Below are 20,403 nucleotides of genomic sequence, written 5' to 3' on the forward strand. Positions count from 1 at the left end.
TTGAGAAAATTTTATTGGTATGTAAGTTAATTAGGCCAATATAATGAAAACAGTAAAAATATATATATTTTTAAAATAAATATTTTTACTTAAATTAAATAATATTCTATTCTATTGTGGTGGGGCACATTAATTTAAAAACCTATACATTTTAAAATAGCATTAGCTCTTTTTCTAACTTTTTATTAGCTCTGATTATAAACATTTTATTAAAATAGCATACCAGCCTGACTGATAGTCAACAAATACATAAAATACTTAAAATCCAACAGACTTAATATCCAACATGATTCATATATATTACTTAAATGTGGTTGTTTTGTCCTTTTCTGAAGCTTTAATGCTTCAGTCAGAATTCAATGCAATAACAATAAAAATAACATACGGTATGTTTTTTTTATTTTGCGTTCCACAGAAGAAAAAAAAAATCATATGCTTTTGGAACGACTTGAGGATGAGTAAAAGATGACAGAATAACATTTCTGGATGAACTATTCTTTAAATAAGAGTTTGAAAATATGTCTCAAAACTTTTAGACATAGAGAGTTGATAACAAAAGCCATTTGTCTTGAAATAGTGTAACGCCATTGTGTAGGACTTCTCAGTGTGCTTGATTATATAAAACAAATCTTACGCTTTGTGATTTTTGGACTTGAAAGGCTGACAGCAGTGACAACAGAAACTTAGAAGAATGGAGTTGTCAGTTGGCTAATACATTTCTTGAAACAGCTGAAGCAATGCATCATGATATGTGCCAGATGTGGCATTTCATTCAAAGCTAATCATAGTTAAACCATCAAGAATACATTATCTGAGTCAACAATAAAAGTTGACCGGTCTGAGCATTGTCTGCACAGAAAAAAATAAATAAATAAAATAAAGCTGTTATTCATCCAAAACTACTTTAGGTCCTAAAGTTAAACGATTATCAAAAGAATCCAAGACTATTTCGAGAGAGATGAATCAGCTTTTTATTTATTTTTTTACAACAAAGAAATTTCATTATGTCTTTGTTTGGATAATAAAAAAGCTTCTTTTGTCTGGCTTTTTGCTGTTTTTTATAGTAATAGAGAAAAGAAAGTGGCTGTAAATAATGGGGCGAAACCAGATCTAGAAAATGTTGCAAGCTGAATTCGAACCTTTGAATGTTGATCTGAAAAACACAGTGACTTACCAGTGATTATCAGTCGTCCTGTTGTGCTAGCTGTGCCAAACTGGTTTTTAGCGATGCATGTGTAAGTACCACCATCTCGCTTAGTTACGTTGGCAATCTTAAGTGTCCCATTCGGGAAGAGAGAAATCCTAAAGGTCATGGATAATATATTAGCATCAACAACACTCACATGGTTTCAGTGTGATAAAATATAAACTCCAAAGCTAAATACCTTTCACTTCTTTGCAGTATCTCAGCCCCTCTTTTCCACAGGCTAATGGCTCTGGGCGAAGCATGTGGCCTGCAATCTAGGCTAACGTCACTACCCGAGCGAGCCTTAAGCACTCGGCTCAAAGGATTCTGGGAGAAGCTGGGAGCAGAGGCTGTAGGAGACAGAGAGATTTGGTCCTCAGACTCACACTTAAAGCCTCAATGGAATCTGTGATGAACAGCAATTGACGTTCAAACAGCCTCTGGCAAAAAAAAAGGAAGAAAGCCTTTTAGAAAAGTCTAAAGGACTTAACAAATAGAGCTGTCCGCTTCCACTGGCTTCTTCCAGGCCATTTGTCTTAAACTAAAACTTACATTTTACTGTGCCGTGTCCTCAATAGATGCCATTTATTTGAAACTGGCCTCGTACGCACAATACCGGCCAGCGTGGTGTGATTAAAATGAATTAATTTCAGCACGCGCAGACATAATTTCACAATCAATACTGGGGAAAGATGAGTGTTAGAGTGGAGCACTCAATCAGACGGATGTTTTCAGTGCTGCCTTGTAATTTGAGCCTGGGCTGTGACTACACAATAAAGTTTTAGCATTCAAATGAAGGATGGAAAACAGGCAGCAAAAACACAGAGGTCGTACCAAGCACCATCAGTTCGGCGCTGGAATAAATGATGCCGTGCTTGTTCTCTGCCACACACTGATACATCCCGCCATCTGAGAGGTTTAGCGAGGAGATGGAGAGAGCGCCATTCTCTATTTGCACTCGGCCCTGTAGACATAAAAACAAACAAAGTAAAATGGTTGCTATGCGGTTGCTAGGGCATTGCTGGGCTTACTTGCCCAAGTCAAGAGAGACCAGATCCAAGTTTCAATGATATTCTGTTTGCTAGATCTTTCATTCGGTTAACTAAAACTATTTTAAAAATGGTTACTTGAAATAAAATAAAAGTTAATTTAAAAAAATTATATATAAGTTAAACTTATTCAGACTTTGTGACCCTCTGAGAAATCTAATCCTGTCTGAATATGAATGTCTGTGATTTCTGACAATACGTATATATCATAACAAATTTCCTTGTGTGTTTTGGCCAACTACTATAGATGCTCTAACTAATGTGTGCATTTTTGATATGTTTGTAATTTGCACTCAATTGCATAATGTTTTAATTGCATTTAATAGCTTTATTACATTTGGTTTTACTACAAATAAAAACATGTAAACAAACATTCATAGTTAAGGTTCTCCTTGAATCAGACTAATTCAAATGTGTAAAAAAAAATGGAATTTAAACAATATCTGCAATACATTAATTGTTAAATATTATACGGGATTTCTGTGACCACTTTATCATCTGCCAAGCAAAAATGTAATTTTGAACTATTTTGTATGAATAAAAACTGATATCCAATAACAACCAGTGAAAAGTATTTGGCCGATAACCAATTTATTGTGCACTCCTAAAAAATTTTATATATATATATATATTTTATAACACAGCTGCACTCTAACACTGAAAGTACGTACAGTCAAAGATCTAAGGACGGGTTAAGAGAGGCTGGAGGAGGTTATAAAAGAGAATAAAGAAAAATGCTGACCCTCTGCTCCAATGAACAGAAAAGAAATGTTGAACATAGCAGTGAAATACTAATGGCCAATTCATTTGGCATGGGCGCCCAGTTGGAAAAGTATGTGAGACAGGTAGGGAGGTGTTGAGCTGATGGTCCTGCTAATGGAATAGCAGACATTTAAGCCTATCGGCTGTTCCTAAGGGCTGAACTCAGCACAAAGAGTCACAAGGAGAGATTGACGTGATGTGTGATGGAGGGGTGGGGAGGAGGTACGGGTCACTTTCTGCTTGAATGCAGGTCACATCTAATGGAGTCTTTCTGCTGCCTTATAACTGCTGATGTTTGTTGATGAGCAGTCTCTCCTACTTAAACAGCTGTTGGCTTCTTTTTTGCTTCGCTTTTATGTCAGCAATGAGAATTTATGTTTGCATTGACCTTGAGCTAAAGTAAGTGGAGATAAAGCTTTCAGTCTCATTAGGGGCCTTTCAGAAACCGCAAAGTACCTCTGATGTAAGAGTTTCTCCATTTTTCAGCCAGCTGTATGAAGGCTTTGGTTTCCCATTGGCTTTGCACTCCCAAAACAGATTCTCCTCAATGGACAATGATGTATCCGTCATCGTCTGGAGCCAATGAGGTGTGGCTATGGAAAGAGAGCTTATTAATAAATTAGAAAAATGAATGAAGGATTGATGATGGACAGATGCAAGAACACACATAAATGAAATGTTACTTGCAAATTAAGACCAGCCATATTACCCAAGGCTGACGAATTCAAAGGCCTTGATGACAGAAACAATTAAAGTAAAAGTTCACCCAATAATGAAAAATCTGTCATCTTTTTTTCACCTTAAGGGTCATTTCAAATCCGTATGACTTTCATCTGTGGAAATGCTAGACTCTTCCCAGTTGCAGGTGGGTTGTTTTCATTAGAAGTTATCATCGTTGAATTGTCTGTTTTTGCAAATAAACTCTTCATATATTAAAAATAAATTATGTATGTATTAAGATAAAATTTCTATCCATATGATATTAAATAATATATTTTTAAAAATATAAATGTAACATACATATACATGCCTGTGTGTGTGTTTATTACATATATTATTTAAACAAAAACATATTTTGGATAAGATTATTCATTCAAGTTAGACTTCTTGGATTTCTTCAAGTATACTTGGTAACATACTTTTGCAACAAATCCTAACCCACATCAAACCCTTTAAAATAGCTTTAACCTCTTAACCCCTTTCTGATTCTGATTATTAATTACCATTATTAGGAAAGGCTGCGATATTAGTGTAGAATCACATAAGCTGCTTCACCAGCTTCAAATGGCTTGCCATACACCCACTCGCTAGTCTGCATAATACTGAGAGCATGCTTGATGTTCCTATAAAAACAAACAATAGACGACCCATTTCACAAGAGCCACGTGAATATGAATCTAACTACTGAAGTGAGACGCTCAGTGAATATGTCAATTCTATCACACTACAGGCACATGCTCCATTCCATGCTACAAATCCTTTGACCTCCTTCTAGAAGCTTTATTATCCTTTCAGCTGGCAAACACTCCGCTGCCACGTACAGAGTCTTGAGTTCAATTAACAAATTCATACGATTGCATTTCTCCCCACAAATGTTAATTTAAAAGGCCCAGGATAAGACCTACGAATCCTTTAACACCGACACCAATCCAGTGCTTTTTAAACTGCTTGTTTTTAGCAGGAAGTCAAATAGTGGAACAGAAAATCTACTCTGGCAAGGCAAACCCCCTTTTTCATTTATCTTACAGAATTATATTACAGTTTCACAGAATACAGAAACACAAATTGCATTTAGGCAGTCAGTGCGAATACAGAAAGCCTAGAAAGACTGTCAAGTGCATGTTAGATTTTATTACAGGGTACAAAGGGTATAAAATTATTAATACAACAACGCCATACATTTCAAATTAAGCTTGACTTTTTATGGAATGCCACTGTGACCTTCTACAATGAGGTGCTCATTGCAGAAGGTCACAATCATGTGCATCATGAAATGTCATGTCTCTCAAGGACACTAGTCAAATGAGACACTGGTAGTGGCATGTTCTCATTGTGAGTTATGGCACAAATGGCATAGCGAGGTCGAGTGCAGTTTTACGTGGCATAATGACAGTGGAAAAGCGCCATAACTATGCCATTCAATTTAGTTTAGAACTTAACATGCACCCATGGAATCATATCAAAATGGCAGTCAAATAAAATATATTTGTAAATATATTCTAGACTTTTTTAGACATTGGAATTGGATTTTTAATTTCATATAGTACGTATCTTATTGCATGCATTGCCTTTAATAAACTGATATTTATACAGTTGGACCTGCTACAATGTCATCTAAAATAAGCTATAATCACTTATCCTGTGTTCATTTTTCTCTACAGATGAAACACAAATCATAATGTTCTTTCGCATAAATATAATTTGCATCCTATAAAACCTCCAAATTAATAAATAACTGCAGTAATATAACCAACGCCACTATCTACTGATTTATTACTGCAGTTCCAATGCAGTGCAAAAATGCCATATGGCAACAGTCATGTTTTTTTTTTTTTTCTGTAAAGCTTTATGAGACAAAACTGAGTTGTCAGCAAATCAAAGAACAGGTTCCAGAGGTAGAAGAAACAGACACATATGTATAAGAATAAATTGAAGGAAAATGATATATTGACAAAGTTGTTTGGGATAAATGGTATAAGAAGAAAAAATAAAAGAAAGAAAAAAAGAAAAAAATAGAAATCATTAAGATGATTAATGATTAAGAACAACTCACCATGGAAAGACACACGACCCCTCGCAGCGTTCTTTCCACGACTGTTTTCAGCGATGCACTCATATGTTCCTGTGTCCTCTTGTTGAAAACTCGGAATCTCCAAAATGGCATTGGAATTTTTTAGTTTGACTTTGTTTGGGAACGAAATGTCACTGGTTCTTCTCCAAGTAATCTTGGGAACTGGACTGTGAATCCAAAACAAAGCCACCATTAATGCATACAAATTCATTTTAAAGACCACTTTATTCAAAGCAAATATACTTTTTACCTTTAACATTGCTTTTCTCAAAGACAACGTATGTTGCATTCAAGCTATACATTGTATTATGTGTAGGTCTTGCTTTTTTACATTTTATGTATTTGGCACTTTTATTCAAACTCTTAAATCGTTCATTCATTCCATACAACCAAAATCATGTCCTTGGTGATGCTGCCACAATATTCTACAAACTGCAGGAACTTTTTCTCATTCTAAGAATTCCATCTGTTGAACTATAAGGTTAACTCCAGAATTATGGTTTAACATAATGTTCGGTGAGAGGAAATCAGTTTGCCAGAAGCTTTTATCCAAAGTGGCATAAACTTCATCCAAGTTATGCTTTTTATTATTATGTGCAGATCTTGTATTTACATTTATCCATTGGAAGACACTTTTATTCAAAGAATTCAAGGTATTTTATCAATCATGCATGCATTCCCTCAAAATAAATTCATAACCTTGGCACGTCTAGCACAATATTCTAACGGCTACAACTTTTCACAAAGTTTCATTTGAGAAATTATGGTTTAATGTAATGTTTGGTAAGAGGAAATCATTTTGGCATTTGCTTTAATTTGAAGTGACATATACTGCATTCAAGCTATGCATATTATTCTTATTATTTTAAATTACTACAACTACCAGGATACAATTTTAAAGTCAGAACAGTTTATTCAGTAGAGTTACTCAGCAAGGATGCATTCGAATAATCAAAGTGTCAGAATTTATGCAGCAATTTTATCTACTCATTTAATAAGAAATTATTCTTTAGCACCAAGTTAGGATATTACAATGATTTCTGAAGGATTGTGTGACACTGAAGACAGGAATAATGGCTGCTGGAAATTCGTTATGTTTAATCGAACAATCGCAGCTTAGGTGAACACACACTGTGAAAAACAATAGTTGTTTCAGCCTGAAATAACGTGTTACCCCGCTTAGTTGAGTCAACTAAAATATTACTTACATTAACATTAAATAACATGTTAAGTATCATTCAAACTTAAACATTAAACATAGTAGATGCTTTCATCCATGCATTTAGCTTAAGCATTTTGATCTGTTCATGCATTTCCTAGGATTCGAATCCATGACACACCACCCTAGCATAATGCTTTACCCGCTACAGCAACTTTGTCTGAGGAAGTGAAATTCCATAGTGTTTGGGAAGAAAATCCATTTCCCCCTCATTTCTTCAAAGCTGTACCCTATTAAGAAAATCTGAGTGTGAATGGATCTGATTCACGTTAAAATCTGGGGTGACGCGCTCCTTGTATGGTGCGAAAAGCTATCATCTCTCGCTTTCTAAAAACCTGCATTACCCCCCTCTTTAAACGACAACCCTTCTGCTCTTCGTTTGAAAAGAAGCTTGCAGCTCTATTTCCACACTATTTAAGGAGTAAATCTTGCGGGTCATTGCTCCCTGCAAAGCGGGCCATTATGGTGAAAAGCTCTCTGTAAAAAGCTTCCGTGACAGATTGCAAATCGTATTAAGAATGAACCTGAAGTGCTGATCACAAATTCAGTGTATTTTATAACGCGGGATAAAAATAAATAACGCTAAGCAAGGGTGTGAACTCAGGCAACAGTTTGCGGCGGTAGAATGCAGACAGACGCAGGTGCATGCATGTTGAACTTACTTTCCCAAGGCAAAGCATTCTAGCTTCAGCGTGGATCCTTTAGCAGCTGGAATGGTGTCGGGGAAATGAAGCTCTATTTTGGGCTCGTACTCTCCCATCGCTCCTGCCATGGGCAGACAATACAGCACAGATGCATACAGCATTGTCATTCATGATTTATGATATACAAGCTTTGTACTCCAGAATACAAGCAAAACAACAACAAATGGCAAACCACAAAGACCTGTCAATGAGCAGGGAAGCTGAGAAGATTGTGCCAAAAATACAGAGACATGTTATTAAAGATTTATGGAACACACATAATAAAAAACAGGATCCATCTCAAATGGAAATGTGGCCTCCTTTGAGGCATTGTCAAGGGTGCAGGTTAGTGTTCTTAAAAGAGGCAGTTTAGCTTTCAAGACAGTGGCATAAATATATCTCTGACATTTACGAATGAACGTCTCCCTAAAAATGTCACAAGCTTCTTCGACCCAAGTGAGATATACTGTTAAAAAGTCTGTGAAATCTATGTAAATAAAACAAACAAACAAACAGACAACTACGGTTGCCAGAACTTTAATGTAAAAAATATATACGTGGTCCCAATGTTTTATGCTTTAGAGACTTCATTCATATAGAGAAATGTATATGTATATATTGTATATATTTTTTAGAATGTTCTGACAACCATCCTAAAAACAGGTGGTCAATATAAAGCCACATTTTTAAAGTATGATATGTATATAGGATGAGTACTTGAGTACATTTGTACAACGTACGTTAGTACATTTAGGAAATATGGTACCTAATGTAGACATTACAGAGAAAAGAGGAAACTGTTGTAGTGTAAATGTAACAGCATTTTACCCTAAAATTACATTAAATCTTTTCATTTTTTTCGTATAGAGGCCTGTTCACACCAGGAATGACAACCATTAAGATAACTGTAACAATAACGATATTAGTGTCCACACCATTGCAAAATAACATTCTGTTTATTATAAAGAGTATAGCAATGTGCAACAGTAAAACTGTTTACACTATAAACCAGTGTGTTCACAATTAAGATTTAAGATTATGTAATACATTACATAGAGATAATACATGAGACACTAATTTTCAGTATCAAGCAGCAAACAAAATGCTTTGTGCCGCTAAAAATAGCTAGACCAATAGAATTTGCAAATAGCCACGCCCATTTTTAAGTCAAGAAAATGGTATCATAGTTATCATTCTTGGTTTTAACGGCCTTAAAGGGATAGTTAACCCAAAAAACGAAAGTTTGCTATTCATTTGTTGTCAGTTTCTTGCACAGATCGATTGTTTTACTTCACAAGACCTCAGTATATTGTCATAAGCCATGAGTGTTCATTTTGTGTTCCTTTGCTTGATTAAATAAAGTGCTTCCGCTTCCGACATTTATGAATCAGCAAGGACCACGGTTTCTGCTAAAAGTCATCAGCTAAAAAGTCCGATATATTTTGGATGGCTTGAGGACTAGAAATGTAACAGTAAATTTTATTTTGGGTTGAACTATCCATTTGAAGGAACTTACTGATAGCAACTGAACAGGTTTTTAGTGTAAAATCTTTGCAGTCTTTTACTACTAAAAATACTGTCATTTTTACAATGTAGGTTCCTATATTGTGGACACCCCTCTTACCGTCATTTCTCAGAACTAAAGGAGTTGGAGAACTGAACACCCTCTCCTTGGTAATAGTGTTATTAACCACGCAGGTGTAATTCCCAACATCGGACGGTTCCACTTTAGCTATGTAGAGATTCCCCGTCTCTTGGGATACAAAGCGGCGACTGTCTTGCTGGACGAAGTGAGGGTACTCATTGAAGACCCAGGTGAAAGTGAGCTCTGGAAAGATGTCAGAAACACAGCGTCAGATCCTGACACAGACATTTATACTTTCAGAAAGGTGTTGAGTCACTTTGTTCGGTAAACTATAATCTCGGCTCAAAAGTGCGTACAAAGCGTCTGCATTACACCACTCGCTTCGCCTCGGGCTGACCTCCTTAGGGCAGGTGAGGCTCAGTAAACAAAGCGACTCTTCCTTTGTGAGGCGGTAGGAAAGGGAGCGAAACAAACTAGATTAAAGCGCCTCACTGGCATTCTTATGACACATGCCCTGTCCGGCTTCACCGTGGCTGGGGACGGAGGCTTCTCTGTTGGCGTCATTCATGCATGGCTGGCTCTTACTGGAAAGGGCTGAACCAAAGAAGACCGAAGGCCCTGCCACAGCGCATTAGCGTGTCATCTACAGGAGACTGAAAGGGGGAAGGGAACGAGAAAGAGAGGCTCGTGTACATGATGCAACTGTTGGAAAGGTGTACAGGATGGCTGCCACTCAAAAAGTGTCCCCCGAGACTGCGCCGCCCATTCCCTAGACGGGGAAACACGCTGGCAGGCTGGTTGTCGTGAGGTTGAAAGCAATTCTTTATGATCAGGTTGGCCCGGGAATCTCTGCATCAGAGATCTGTTAGCTTAATAAGAAGTGATAGCTTTTGTCAAATGCGCTGAACGTAGAAGAATCGAAGAGAGAAACTGCAATGGTTACTAAAAACACAAACAAACACTTTGTTCAGAAATACAATGGAGGATCTTTATGATGGTGTCTGATGTTAGAGGCCTCCACTGAGAAAAATAGGGCAATCATTGACATGACCTCAGCATTGTGATAATACAATATAAGAGTTATCTATATTCTATTATGGTATTTTAAGGAAGTGAGGCAAAATAGAAATGCTTGAAAAGTAGCCCAGCTGGAAAATAATGTCCGACAAGGTCAAAGTCCAGAGATACTTGTTCTGAATGCATTAAATGTGCCACCATTCAGTCTTTTTATTCATTAAATTCATGTTTATATAAATGTCATTTCTAGAATTCAGCAACTGAGAACCACACAATTGAAAAGTCACATTGAATATGTATTTTGATCAAAAATACGTTTAATCATCCAAAATCCTTCAGAAATCATTCAAATATGCTTTTTTTAATTAATGTAAAAAAAAAAAAAGTTGTGCTACTAAAACTCTTTTTTTCTGGATTATTTAATAAATAAATGTTCAGGGGAAAAAGACAGCCCTTTTTGTAAAATTAGGCTATAAATGTCATTACTATCTTTTTTGATCCATTTAAATTAAATAATAAAAATATATAAAATAAAAGAAGAAGAAGAAATCTTAGTGATGCCAAACATTTGAATGGTAGTGTATAGTGGATTTTAGCAGATGTGGAGCAGAGAATAAATTTGATCGCATACTACTTTTCCAAAATAAAACATAGCGTTACTCTGGAAAAAAGTTTTGAATATTACTAGTGTAGAATAATATAGCTTCCTGTACTATGATAAAACAGGTTGGTAATAATAACCAATTTGTTTTTTGAGTTCAGCAATCTCAATAGACAGCTAGATCATGATAAAGCTTTCTTTATCTAGCAGGAAACTGTAAATGTGGAGCACAGAAAACTTACTTTTAAAACATTTGATCACATGATATTTTGCAACAAAGAACATTCAGCATTGCTCTGGGGGAAAATGGTTTAGATGTTTCAAATATTACTAGTGTAAAACAATACAGCTTCTTCCCCAATGATAAAACAGGTTGGTAATAATAACCCATTTGTCTTTTGAGTTCAATATACAGCCTAAACAGAGCAACTACTGTATATTGTAATACTTAAACTTATCTGCAGCTAAAACTTTTATAATAGAATCAGTAGAAAATTTGCAAAGCTTAGCATTGTTGTTTGCATTTTGCAGTGATAAACAATTGATTACCTACTCGGCACAGAAAATGCATTCAGGTAAAAAAAAAACATATTTCTCACTAATTGGGTTGAGACTTCAATTTCAGGTCTTTATTTCCATTTGCCTCCAGATTCAGGTCTGATTGAAAAGAAAGTGATCCAAATGAGAAAACAAATTGAAGCCAAAGAAAAGATGGCAGGAACTGCGATCCATAGTAAATGAGTTTCTTTAGAAGGTCTAATGCTAACCAGCATGCTTACTCTGAGCAAAATGACCATCAGTGTTTCAGAAACGTGTCTCTTAACCACAAAGTCTGTTGATTAAATTTCTGCCTTCTCCAGCACTTTTGAATGATTTATTTAGGCTTTTTAGTCATACTTAACCCACGTTTTCATTCGTTTGTGACATTTAGGCCAAACTTTAAAGTATTCTCATATGAAACGCTCCTCTTCTGGGTTCTCTAATTAAACAAATGCTTAATTACAGATTTATCTCAGCAAACTATAATTGCTCAGTCTATGAAACAAATTCACATCTTCTGATTTCTGACATCTCATTTGTCACAGTAATAGTCACAACCTCTAATTGATATTGATGTCTCTCACTGCCTGGTTCTTGTTTGCACTTGGGGTCTAATGACTTCTGTCCAATTACAGCTGGTTGAATTGCAACCTCAGTCTTGTCTAAGGATAGCCACTATATGCCTAAGAGAAGAACAATTAACATGCAAACATGCATTTCCACCACTTCTAGTTCCAGCTTGTGAAACAGCATTGGAGTGTGAATTTCTACTGACCTTTATCACACTTATCAAACAGTATAGAGTAAAAAAACAGCCTGTATCAGTGAAGGCAACGAGAAACGATTGTGTTTTTTTCTTTACAGTTTAATCACAAACAGTTCATCTAAAAGCCCTACTGCAGTTTCATATAATTTCTCAGGGATGATGAAAAAGAAAAAATGGTTTCATGTTATTCAATGGGATGAAAGGAAGCATTTTATGGATTGAAGTGCAAGTACATATGTGTGTAGGCAGCACTTCACAGACTCTGACTACTTCTTTTATTGAAGTCGAAAGTGAATTGCCGTTTGCAACCCATTTTAGTTCCATCTTTTGACATTGTGATGCAGGATATTCGATAAAAAAAAAAGAAAGTAGGGCAGGACTTTTGTCCATCAGGAACTGATTGGATTGTAAAATGTAGCCAAACTGATTATGTTATTTAGATATTGGATAACAATTATACAATAACTTGCATGAACGTAACGCAATGCAACACAATGCAACACAATGCAACACAATGCAACACAAAGCAATTTAAAATTTCAAATATAAAATATAAGATAATTGTAAATAAATATAATGGTATAGAAATAATACTAAAATAGCACTGTTGAGTCATAAGTGACATCAAATGATTAAGCAATGCAGAGAAAGAGCATTTTGATTAAAGATTATGAAGACAAATGTTCCAATTGACTATCCAATGAAGCATTCACAATAACACATTAATAAATGGCGACCTACAATGGATATATAATAATATACAAACTTACCACCAGAATGCAAAGGTGTTCCACATAACAAAACAACCCCTTGGCCTTCCCTCACGTTCACAGCACTTCTGGTCTGCGTTTTGAAGCTTTCCAGATCTGTAACAGAGTAAACGTGGAATAAAACGTGGAAAAAGTATGCATGAGGCAATTATTTTGCGTGTGTAAAGAAAATGGCATTTCATGTTATAGAATGGTGAAGTAACGTTGTCTGTAATTGTTTAGTAGCGCTCGATATTTGAGAAATGGGAAAAAAAAGGAAACAGAATCAGTGATTGAGAATAATCCAAAGCATACAGTGGGTGTTTAACAATGCAGTCTAGTGAAACATTATGAGGGTGTATGAAAAAAGGGATGCTAACATCGCCTCCACCTACCAGCAGTAAGCCGCATCATTACCAGAGATATCTTAATCTCACCCACTGAGCCAGTAGCCTCCCTGTCAATACATGTCCACACGATTCATCCTCACAAATTAACAGGAGGAAAGGAAGTTGGCAGCCGGCTCGCATACCTGGCATGATAAAAACCTTCCCCTTGTTTCGTGACAGAGAAGGCCTTCTGTAACCACAGCCTGCTGTGCCAATTCCACACCCTTAAGCAAACAAGCCAAGAGCCAAGCTCCCCAACACAAACAATACAGAGTCAATGTGACCGATAAGACAAATTACAGAGCGGGGGAAAAAACGGAAAAAACGAAAGAAGCAGAAGAAAACATAAGGATTAGCGCGAGGTGGTGGAAAACAGTGGGAAAGATTAATGAGAGATTCCCCGCTGACCAAAAAAAGAAGTCCCACACAGCCGGGTCATACTGAGCCTTGGTGGAAGTGGAAAGAGCAGGACTTGCTTGGCTCATAGTAACAGGATGAATGGATTAAGAGCCGGAGCGGCAGAGCCACGGGTGCTGATTAATGGTCTCTTGTGTTAAAATCTATAAGGCTGGACTCATGCAATGGCTGTAGGCAGTGTGGTAAGCTAAACATCTTCACAGTGAATGGCGGTGCTTATAAATGGAAAACATTCACATATGAATGTGAAGGACGAAGAACTGAGTGTTTATGGATTCAATTCCATAACTCTTATCGATTCTTCTTCTTATGAGATGGTGGAACATTCAACTTCAAGGTCCTATTCATTAAAGGCCTGAAGCCTGGAATATAATTTGTGTTCAGTTTTATGCTACTTTTAATAAGAAGCAAAACAGAAATAAAAAAAATAAAACACATAGTTTAAAAACTAGCTGTTTCACGAAAATAAAAATCCTACAAACTAAATAATAATGATGATAATAGTTTTATTTTAATATATTGTTTGATATAAAACTTGAAACTTTTACGAACATATTTAACCATTGGATATCCAAGTGGATATGATTCTTTAGGGCACGGGCCACCAAACTTGTCCCTGGAAGGCAGGTGTCCTGCAGAGTTTAGCTGCAATCCTAATTAACACCTGAATCAGCTAATCAAGGTCTTGCTTGGCCTTGCAAGGTCTTGCCTTTTTTGTCTTGTTTCCAGCCAAAATATTTAGAAATTCTTAAATCAAGAAGGACTTTCTAGAGTAGAAAATATTACACTATTTGAAACAAGCAAACTAATCTGCCGATGGGATAAGCAAAATAATCTTGTTTTCTGTTTGAAATAAGATTATTTTGCTTACCCCATTGGCAGATTATTTTGCTTGTTTCAAATAAAGATTAGTTTAATTTTGCCAATATTTTTTTACTTGTCTAGAAAATCCTTCCTGATTTAAGAAGTTTTAGACATTTTTAAACTGATATAACTTATTTAATATTGCTAACGGTGAAACCGAATAAACGAAAAAAATATGAATTAAAAAGTACATTTTTAATTGAGAACTAACAAAAACAAACTTAATTAAAATTCTAACTGAAGAAAAAAGAAACTGTTGTGAGTGGTGATATACAAAAATACAAATGTAACATGCTTTTGATCGTGCCACTACAGTTTTATTTTTATATAGGGTCTGCTGGTTAAAGATCTGAATAGGATTTGAATTCTAGGGAGCTTGTGTGAGCCATGGTTTGTCAGGTCACAAATCTGCTCTGCTGCTATTGCACCCTTGAGAAAGGTACTCATTCCAAACTCGCCCCAGGAGAGGATTACCCCAATACACAGCCAATAGAACGCCACCATGGAATAAATCTCCCAATGACAAATTTTACAGTTAAGCATGTATTTCAAACTGGCTTGCAGATGCAGGATGCAGTTTTCAACAGCTGTCTGAAAGATAAGAAATGCCACAATGACATATTATCAAAGCCAGCGGCATTATCATCCTATTAAAATCATAATTCCCCTTTGACTAACCAATGATCAATATAGGAAATAAATGTCAAGCAAGTCCTGTTAACCAGTCCCCTGAAGTGAGATTCATTATCCCACCCATAAAGATGGGAATCTGTCTCCTAAGGGGGACGTGGGATGCTCTGTGTATTCCCATGGTTGGATCAATAATAAGACGGCACGAAAGTGAAGAGCCTTTGCTGTCAGAGAAAAGGAATGCATGGCCAGGCTCTGTCTCATCCCAAACAATCCTTCTACCAGCTTAAAAAAAACTGATTTGAGCTTCTGATTTCTTTGAGCATGGACAAGGATAGCATTTCAAGTCATCTGCACAGAGGCCAGGTGGCTAGATGGCTATTCTCATATTTGGCAGTTTACTTTGTGAAGCAGACAGTATGGGCATTAATATGGCGAGTCAATACAAAGCGTACAAAGATGCTGTTGAAGCTGGTGACTAATGAGAATGAGTGATGGAGTTTGAAGTCGATGAAATGGTGCTTCACCCGGTGAAATTGTCACATTTGACAGCCCGTTTGATTGCTCTTTCTACAGCAATGCCATGTGAATACCAAAAACCAGAGCTGTTGCTTTTACAATGTCGCTTATATATAGCCAAACGCTCCTCAAGTTTGCCACAGTTTGCTGAGCCACAGACTTAGTATTGGTTGAACTGTGAATGTTGGTTGGTTGAATGTTGTAAGACTTCCATGCTTAATAAGCATGCATTTATTTGATTGAAAACTAAACAGTAATATTTAATATATATATATATATATATATATATATATATATATATATATATATATATATATATATATGTGTGTGTGTGTGTGTGTGTGTGTGTGTGTGTGTGTGTGTATGTGTTATATAAAATATAAATGTATTATATATTTCCTATTACCATACTGAAAATTTTAATAGTAATAGAATAATTTTATAGCATACTGATTTTTCATGCTGAACTTTTTCAAGATTCTTTGCTGAACAGAAAAAGAAATGCATTTTTAAATAGAAAACTGTATCAATGTCATTTTGATGATTACTTTGACCAACCTTTGGTCATACTGAATAAAAGTTCAATATCTTAAATATAAAATAAAATAACAAATACACTTTTACATTTATACACTACTGACCTGGTAGTGTGTATATATGGATATATTTAAATGTATATGTAAGGTTTTTGGTCAATTTTCTAGTGTACTGTATTTATTCTATGCCATATATATATATATATATATATAGAATACATACAGTACATAAAATTAAATAAATAAATAAAGAGGTTTCACATAACTTACATGCAAACTGTAGTGTGGCTCTCTGGCTGAGAATGGTTCCCCGGGTGTTGGAGGCAGTGCATTGGTAGACACCGCTGTCTTGGTCCCGATCCAGGCCGGTAATGATCAGGTTACCCCCAGACAGGCGACGCCTCTCGTCGCCACGAAGATCAATGAGCGTTCCGTTTAGAGACCATCTGGAGAGACGCAAACACAATCAGGAGCGTGGTCTCCAGAGAAGCTAACTCACCAATATTCATCACATGCATCGATCTGATGAAGCCTGCTTCATTATACAGCCAGATTCAGCATGAAACAAAGCTCATTGATGACATTTGTTTTCCTTCTTTGTTCTTCTGCAGTACAATCTGACTAATAACTGATGAAAGCAAGCAAAACAGTGCTGAAGTATAAGAAATGTCTAATTATTTATAGACCTTGAAGATGTGCAATGTTTAGCCGTGAGTAGGTTGATTTTATTTTCCAATAAAATTGCTAGGAAAAAACTATGAAAGGTTCATTATTTTTCAGTGTGATTTGAATTATTTAGCTACACTTATATGTGGAATAGAAAAATATTCAACATGGAGTGTGAAGAAATGGAGCAAATTAAACGCAGCAGCTCAGACTGCTTGTCAAAAAAAAATGCTGCTTGTTTTTAAATTACATTTTACACAAAAAAAATGTTTAAGCGTAGCATTAAACCGATGTAGCATCTGCAAGCCAATAATGCAAGAACTTTTGAATCTACTTTTATCCAACTTTTTCTATTTCTTTTTTAAGAACTTGATAATTTTACCTCACATGATATATATAGTAACCACATGTGGAGTCCATCATATTCACTATGTGTTTCAAAAACATTCATCAATTAGAAAACATCAAAATGCTATTTATGTTCATTCTGAAGACTTTATTTAAAATAAATGGCAACTGGTTTAATCTTTTGTTATGTGATGCAATTACATTTCTCCTAATTTGCGGGTTTATATTCTTGCTGACGCCATTACACAGTAAAAAAATCGCATTATAAAAGTGGAATGTTTTCCATCAGAAACAAGCTTAATCAATAACTATAATCACTGTATGCCAACTTCTGCAACAGAGAAAATGTATCAACTCAGACCTTTTCAAATCATTAGATGTCTAGCGCTCTACTAAAAATCATCTAGCCGTGCTGAATCAGGCATTTGAGAGTTAGAACTATGTTAGCAAAAAAAAACCTCTGGAATGATGGAAACAGTGAGGAAATAAAGGTGTTGGCAGGATTTATATGTTTCCACTGGTGTGAAAAACTAATGAGTGTGGTGGACAACGTGGTTTTAAAAAGTAACTGGAGACTCTGGTCTCTCCCAAATCTGACACAACAAAGTGCAAATCTACTGCAGCTCTCCGAAGCCCATTTCTGCTGCATTATTTATTGATCTCAGCGTGGCAGTCGAGTTAATCTGACTCCTTTAGTCATCATTTGTGAGTCTAATATCATAGCCACTGTATTTGATATCATTTACTGTGACATTCGAACTGCAGGCTTACACAGTTGATTACTGCGAGGCTGTTTGTTGTAAATACAGACAATATTTGTGTTCTCTAAAAGTAAGATTAGTTTGATGCTATATTACGGCATCAACCTAATCTAGTTTCCTAATACACTTTCAATAGAGTGATAAATCAACAAAGCTTCTGCATCCCACATAAAGTGGGGCCCTCTGTATAAAATGAATGAAATAACCAGTCTATTATACTGAAAGGATCTAATATCATCTGTGTTGGTATATACAAGCTTGCGCAAAATAATATTGTCATCTATTTCTTAGTGTAGATCAAATCAGAACATCCACAGACCACCTAAACACAACATGTTTTATGAAAACTGAATATATGAGATTGCAAGCTAAAGAAATATGGTTACTATAACACATTATACAAGTTAATATAAATATTGCTGTTTAAGATGATGCTTTAGGACACATAATTTAGTAGCCAATGCAGATATATAACCCTACAAGAATAGCATCTGAAAAACACTGCATGCAATAATATTAACATTTAGAGAGGATTATAATATATTTGCATGTGTTAATGCACATATTTTGCTGTCTACTTAAGTGGTATAATCTTCAATCTGTTTCATTGCCGGTTAGACTGCTTGTTTGAAAATATGTTTACTTTTTCTGTTTAGACCAGAAGATTGAATATATCGCGGCACTCAAAGGCGAGCTGCTTCTGATGGATCAATACCTTTAGAATAATATGGAAATAGGAAATATTGATTTCCAGCACATGAGCTGAGATGCTGTATGAGTATTCAGAGGGAAATAATTTAATGCTAATGAAAATATCATGCCCTCTTCCCCACGTCTTTTCATGTTCTATTGAATGTTATACAATTTTTTTTCCAGATGTGCACGTAATTTTTATTAACATTTTAACACGTGGATGTTTAATTGGAAAAAAAGTATGGCAGGAACAGGTTCAATCCATCAGTTGTTGACTGGATGGAGGCAGAGCTGAATCTATAAGAAAGGGGTGGGGTTTATTCTGACAAAATAAAGGGATAACTCCAGCATACATCGCCAGAGAGATGACTGTTTTTTAACCGGTTGATCAAATTCTGACAAATTACAAGGTCATTTTCTGTGCATATGCATGGATGTATTGTTCATAATAACATCAATGGAATGCATTTAGAGAATACAACGGCTTGATACTGTAACCTCAAAACTACCTTTATATCTACTTATACAGGGTACATAATAATACCTTCTGACAGTGCTGAACCATCACATTGTGTCTACATTACAAGAGTAGAAGATTCAAAAGACGCTAACATCATCCACTGTAAATCTCAAAGATTATTTATTGATTTTCCATGCATACTATAGTCCTATTTGAAATCATACAGAACAGCAACTGTCACAATCACAGTGGTAGTTTAAAGTAACAGAATTCACATATCCTGACGGTAATTGGTGCATGAATGATCGTTTTAAAGGCTAGACGACGAATTACAAACAATCCAGTCTCCAAGGAGCCCCTTAACAAGAATCAAAAAGGCTTAGAAGTGACAGGGAGCCGAAGTATTTTCAGATAATGAGTAGACGGACTAGGGCCTCCGGTGCTTTTCTATCCAAGACAAAAAGTTCTCTGAAAAGTTTAATGGACAATTATGCTGCCCCCGCACACTGAACTGTCCAAGCCTCCATCTGTATCATTGATGTTATGATCCTCATGCTATTATTACTGTCATGAATAATGTCTCCATCACCATAATCTTTATTATAATCCCTATGTTCCTTCAGACTGCATTAACAATCTGCCCAGACACAAAGCCTACACCTGTTCATTAGAAAAATATCAGAAAAGTAGACATGGAAAGTACAAAAAATAAAAACAGTGATGTACAAAACAGTCAGCTCCAATTATCTTTCCAAAAGAAGACTCTGCGCTGCTTCGTGCAACCGAGAAAGCAACCTGCGTTCAACAAAGATCACGCTGGAGTCGAGTTAATGAGGGCCGACACAAGAGCACCCCTGACTTTCTCTGTATAATCTCTGCATTTTAACCAGCTCTACTTCACATTCTCGTTTCTGATGACTGCCTGCTCCACAGACCAGGGTTCAAATCCTTACAATCTCAAAAGCATGCCAGGCTGGTTGAAAATCCTGTCAGGTTAAATGTAGGTTGGGAAAACAGTATCCAAGCTTTTTCAAAGGATTTTAAACAGCATCGCAGGGAGACCTAAAGAGAGTAAAACAGAACTTCTTTGGCACTAAAAATGCCGTGGCCATGGGTTTGATTCTCCGAGAACTAATGGAAAGGATGTTTTTGGGACTTCACCATCTCTGGTG

General features: G+C 36.0%; 1 protein-coding gene across 1 annotated transcript in view; it reads right to left on the bottom strand.

Moving 5' to 3' along the window:
• Positions 1–20,403, bottom strand: part of cntn3b (contactin 3b) — a 61,430-nt gene that overhangs the window by 26,038 nt on the left and 14,989 nt on the right. The window contains exons 4-12 of the mRNA XM_043242691.1: positions 16,574–16,749; positions 12,970–13,065; positions 9,315–9,518; positions 7,670–7,772; positions 5,771–5,955; positions 3,454–3,590; positions 2,021–2,150; positions 1,386–1,536; positions 1,175–1,302 (exon numbers count right to left, since the gene is read on the bottom strand). Coding sequence (XP_043098626.1) covers positions 1,175–1,302; positions 1,386–1,536; positions 2,021–2,150; positions 3,454–3,590; positions 5,771–5,955; positions 7,670–7,772; positions 9,315–9,518; positions 12,970–13,065; positions 16,574–16,749 — 1,310 coding nt within the window. The remainder of the gene's footprint in view (positions 1–1,174; positions 1,303–1,385; positions 1,537–2,020; positions 2,151–3,453; positions 3,591–5,770; positions 5,956–7,669; positions 7,773–9,314; positions 9,519–12,969; positions 13,066–16,573; positions 16,750–20,403) is intronic.

Source organism: Puntigrus tetrazona, chromosome 6 (genome assembly GCF_018831695.1).
Source record: "Puntigrus tetrazona isolate hp1 chromosome 6, ASM1883169v1, whole genome shotgun sequence".
Classification (NCBI taxonomy): domain Eukaryota; kingdom Metazoa; phylum Chordata; class Actinopteri; order Cypriniformes; family Cyprinidae; genus Puntigrus; species Puntigrus tetrazona.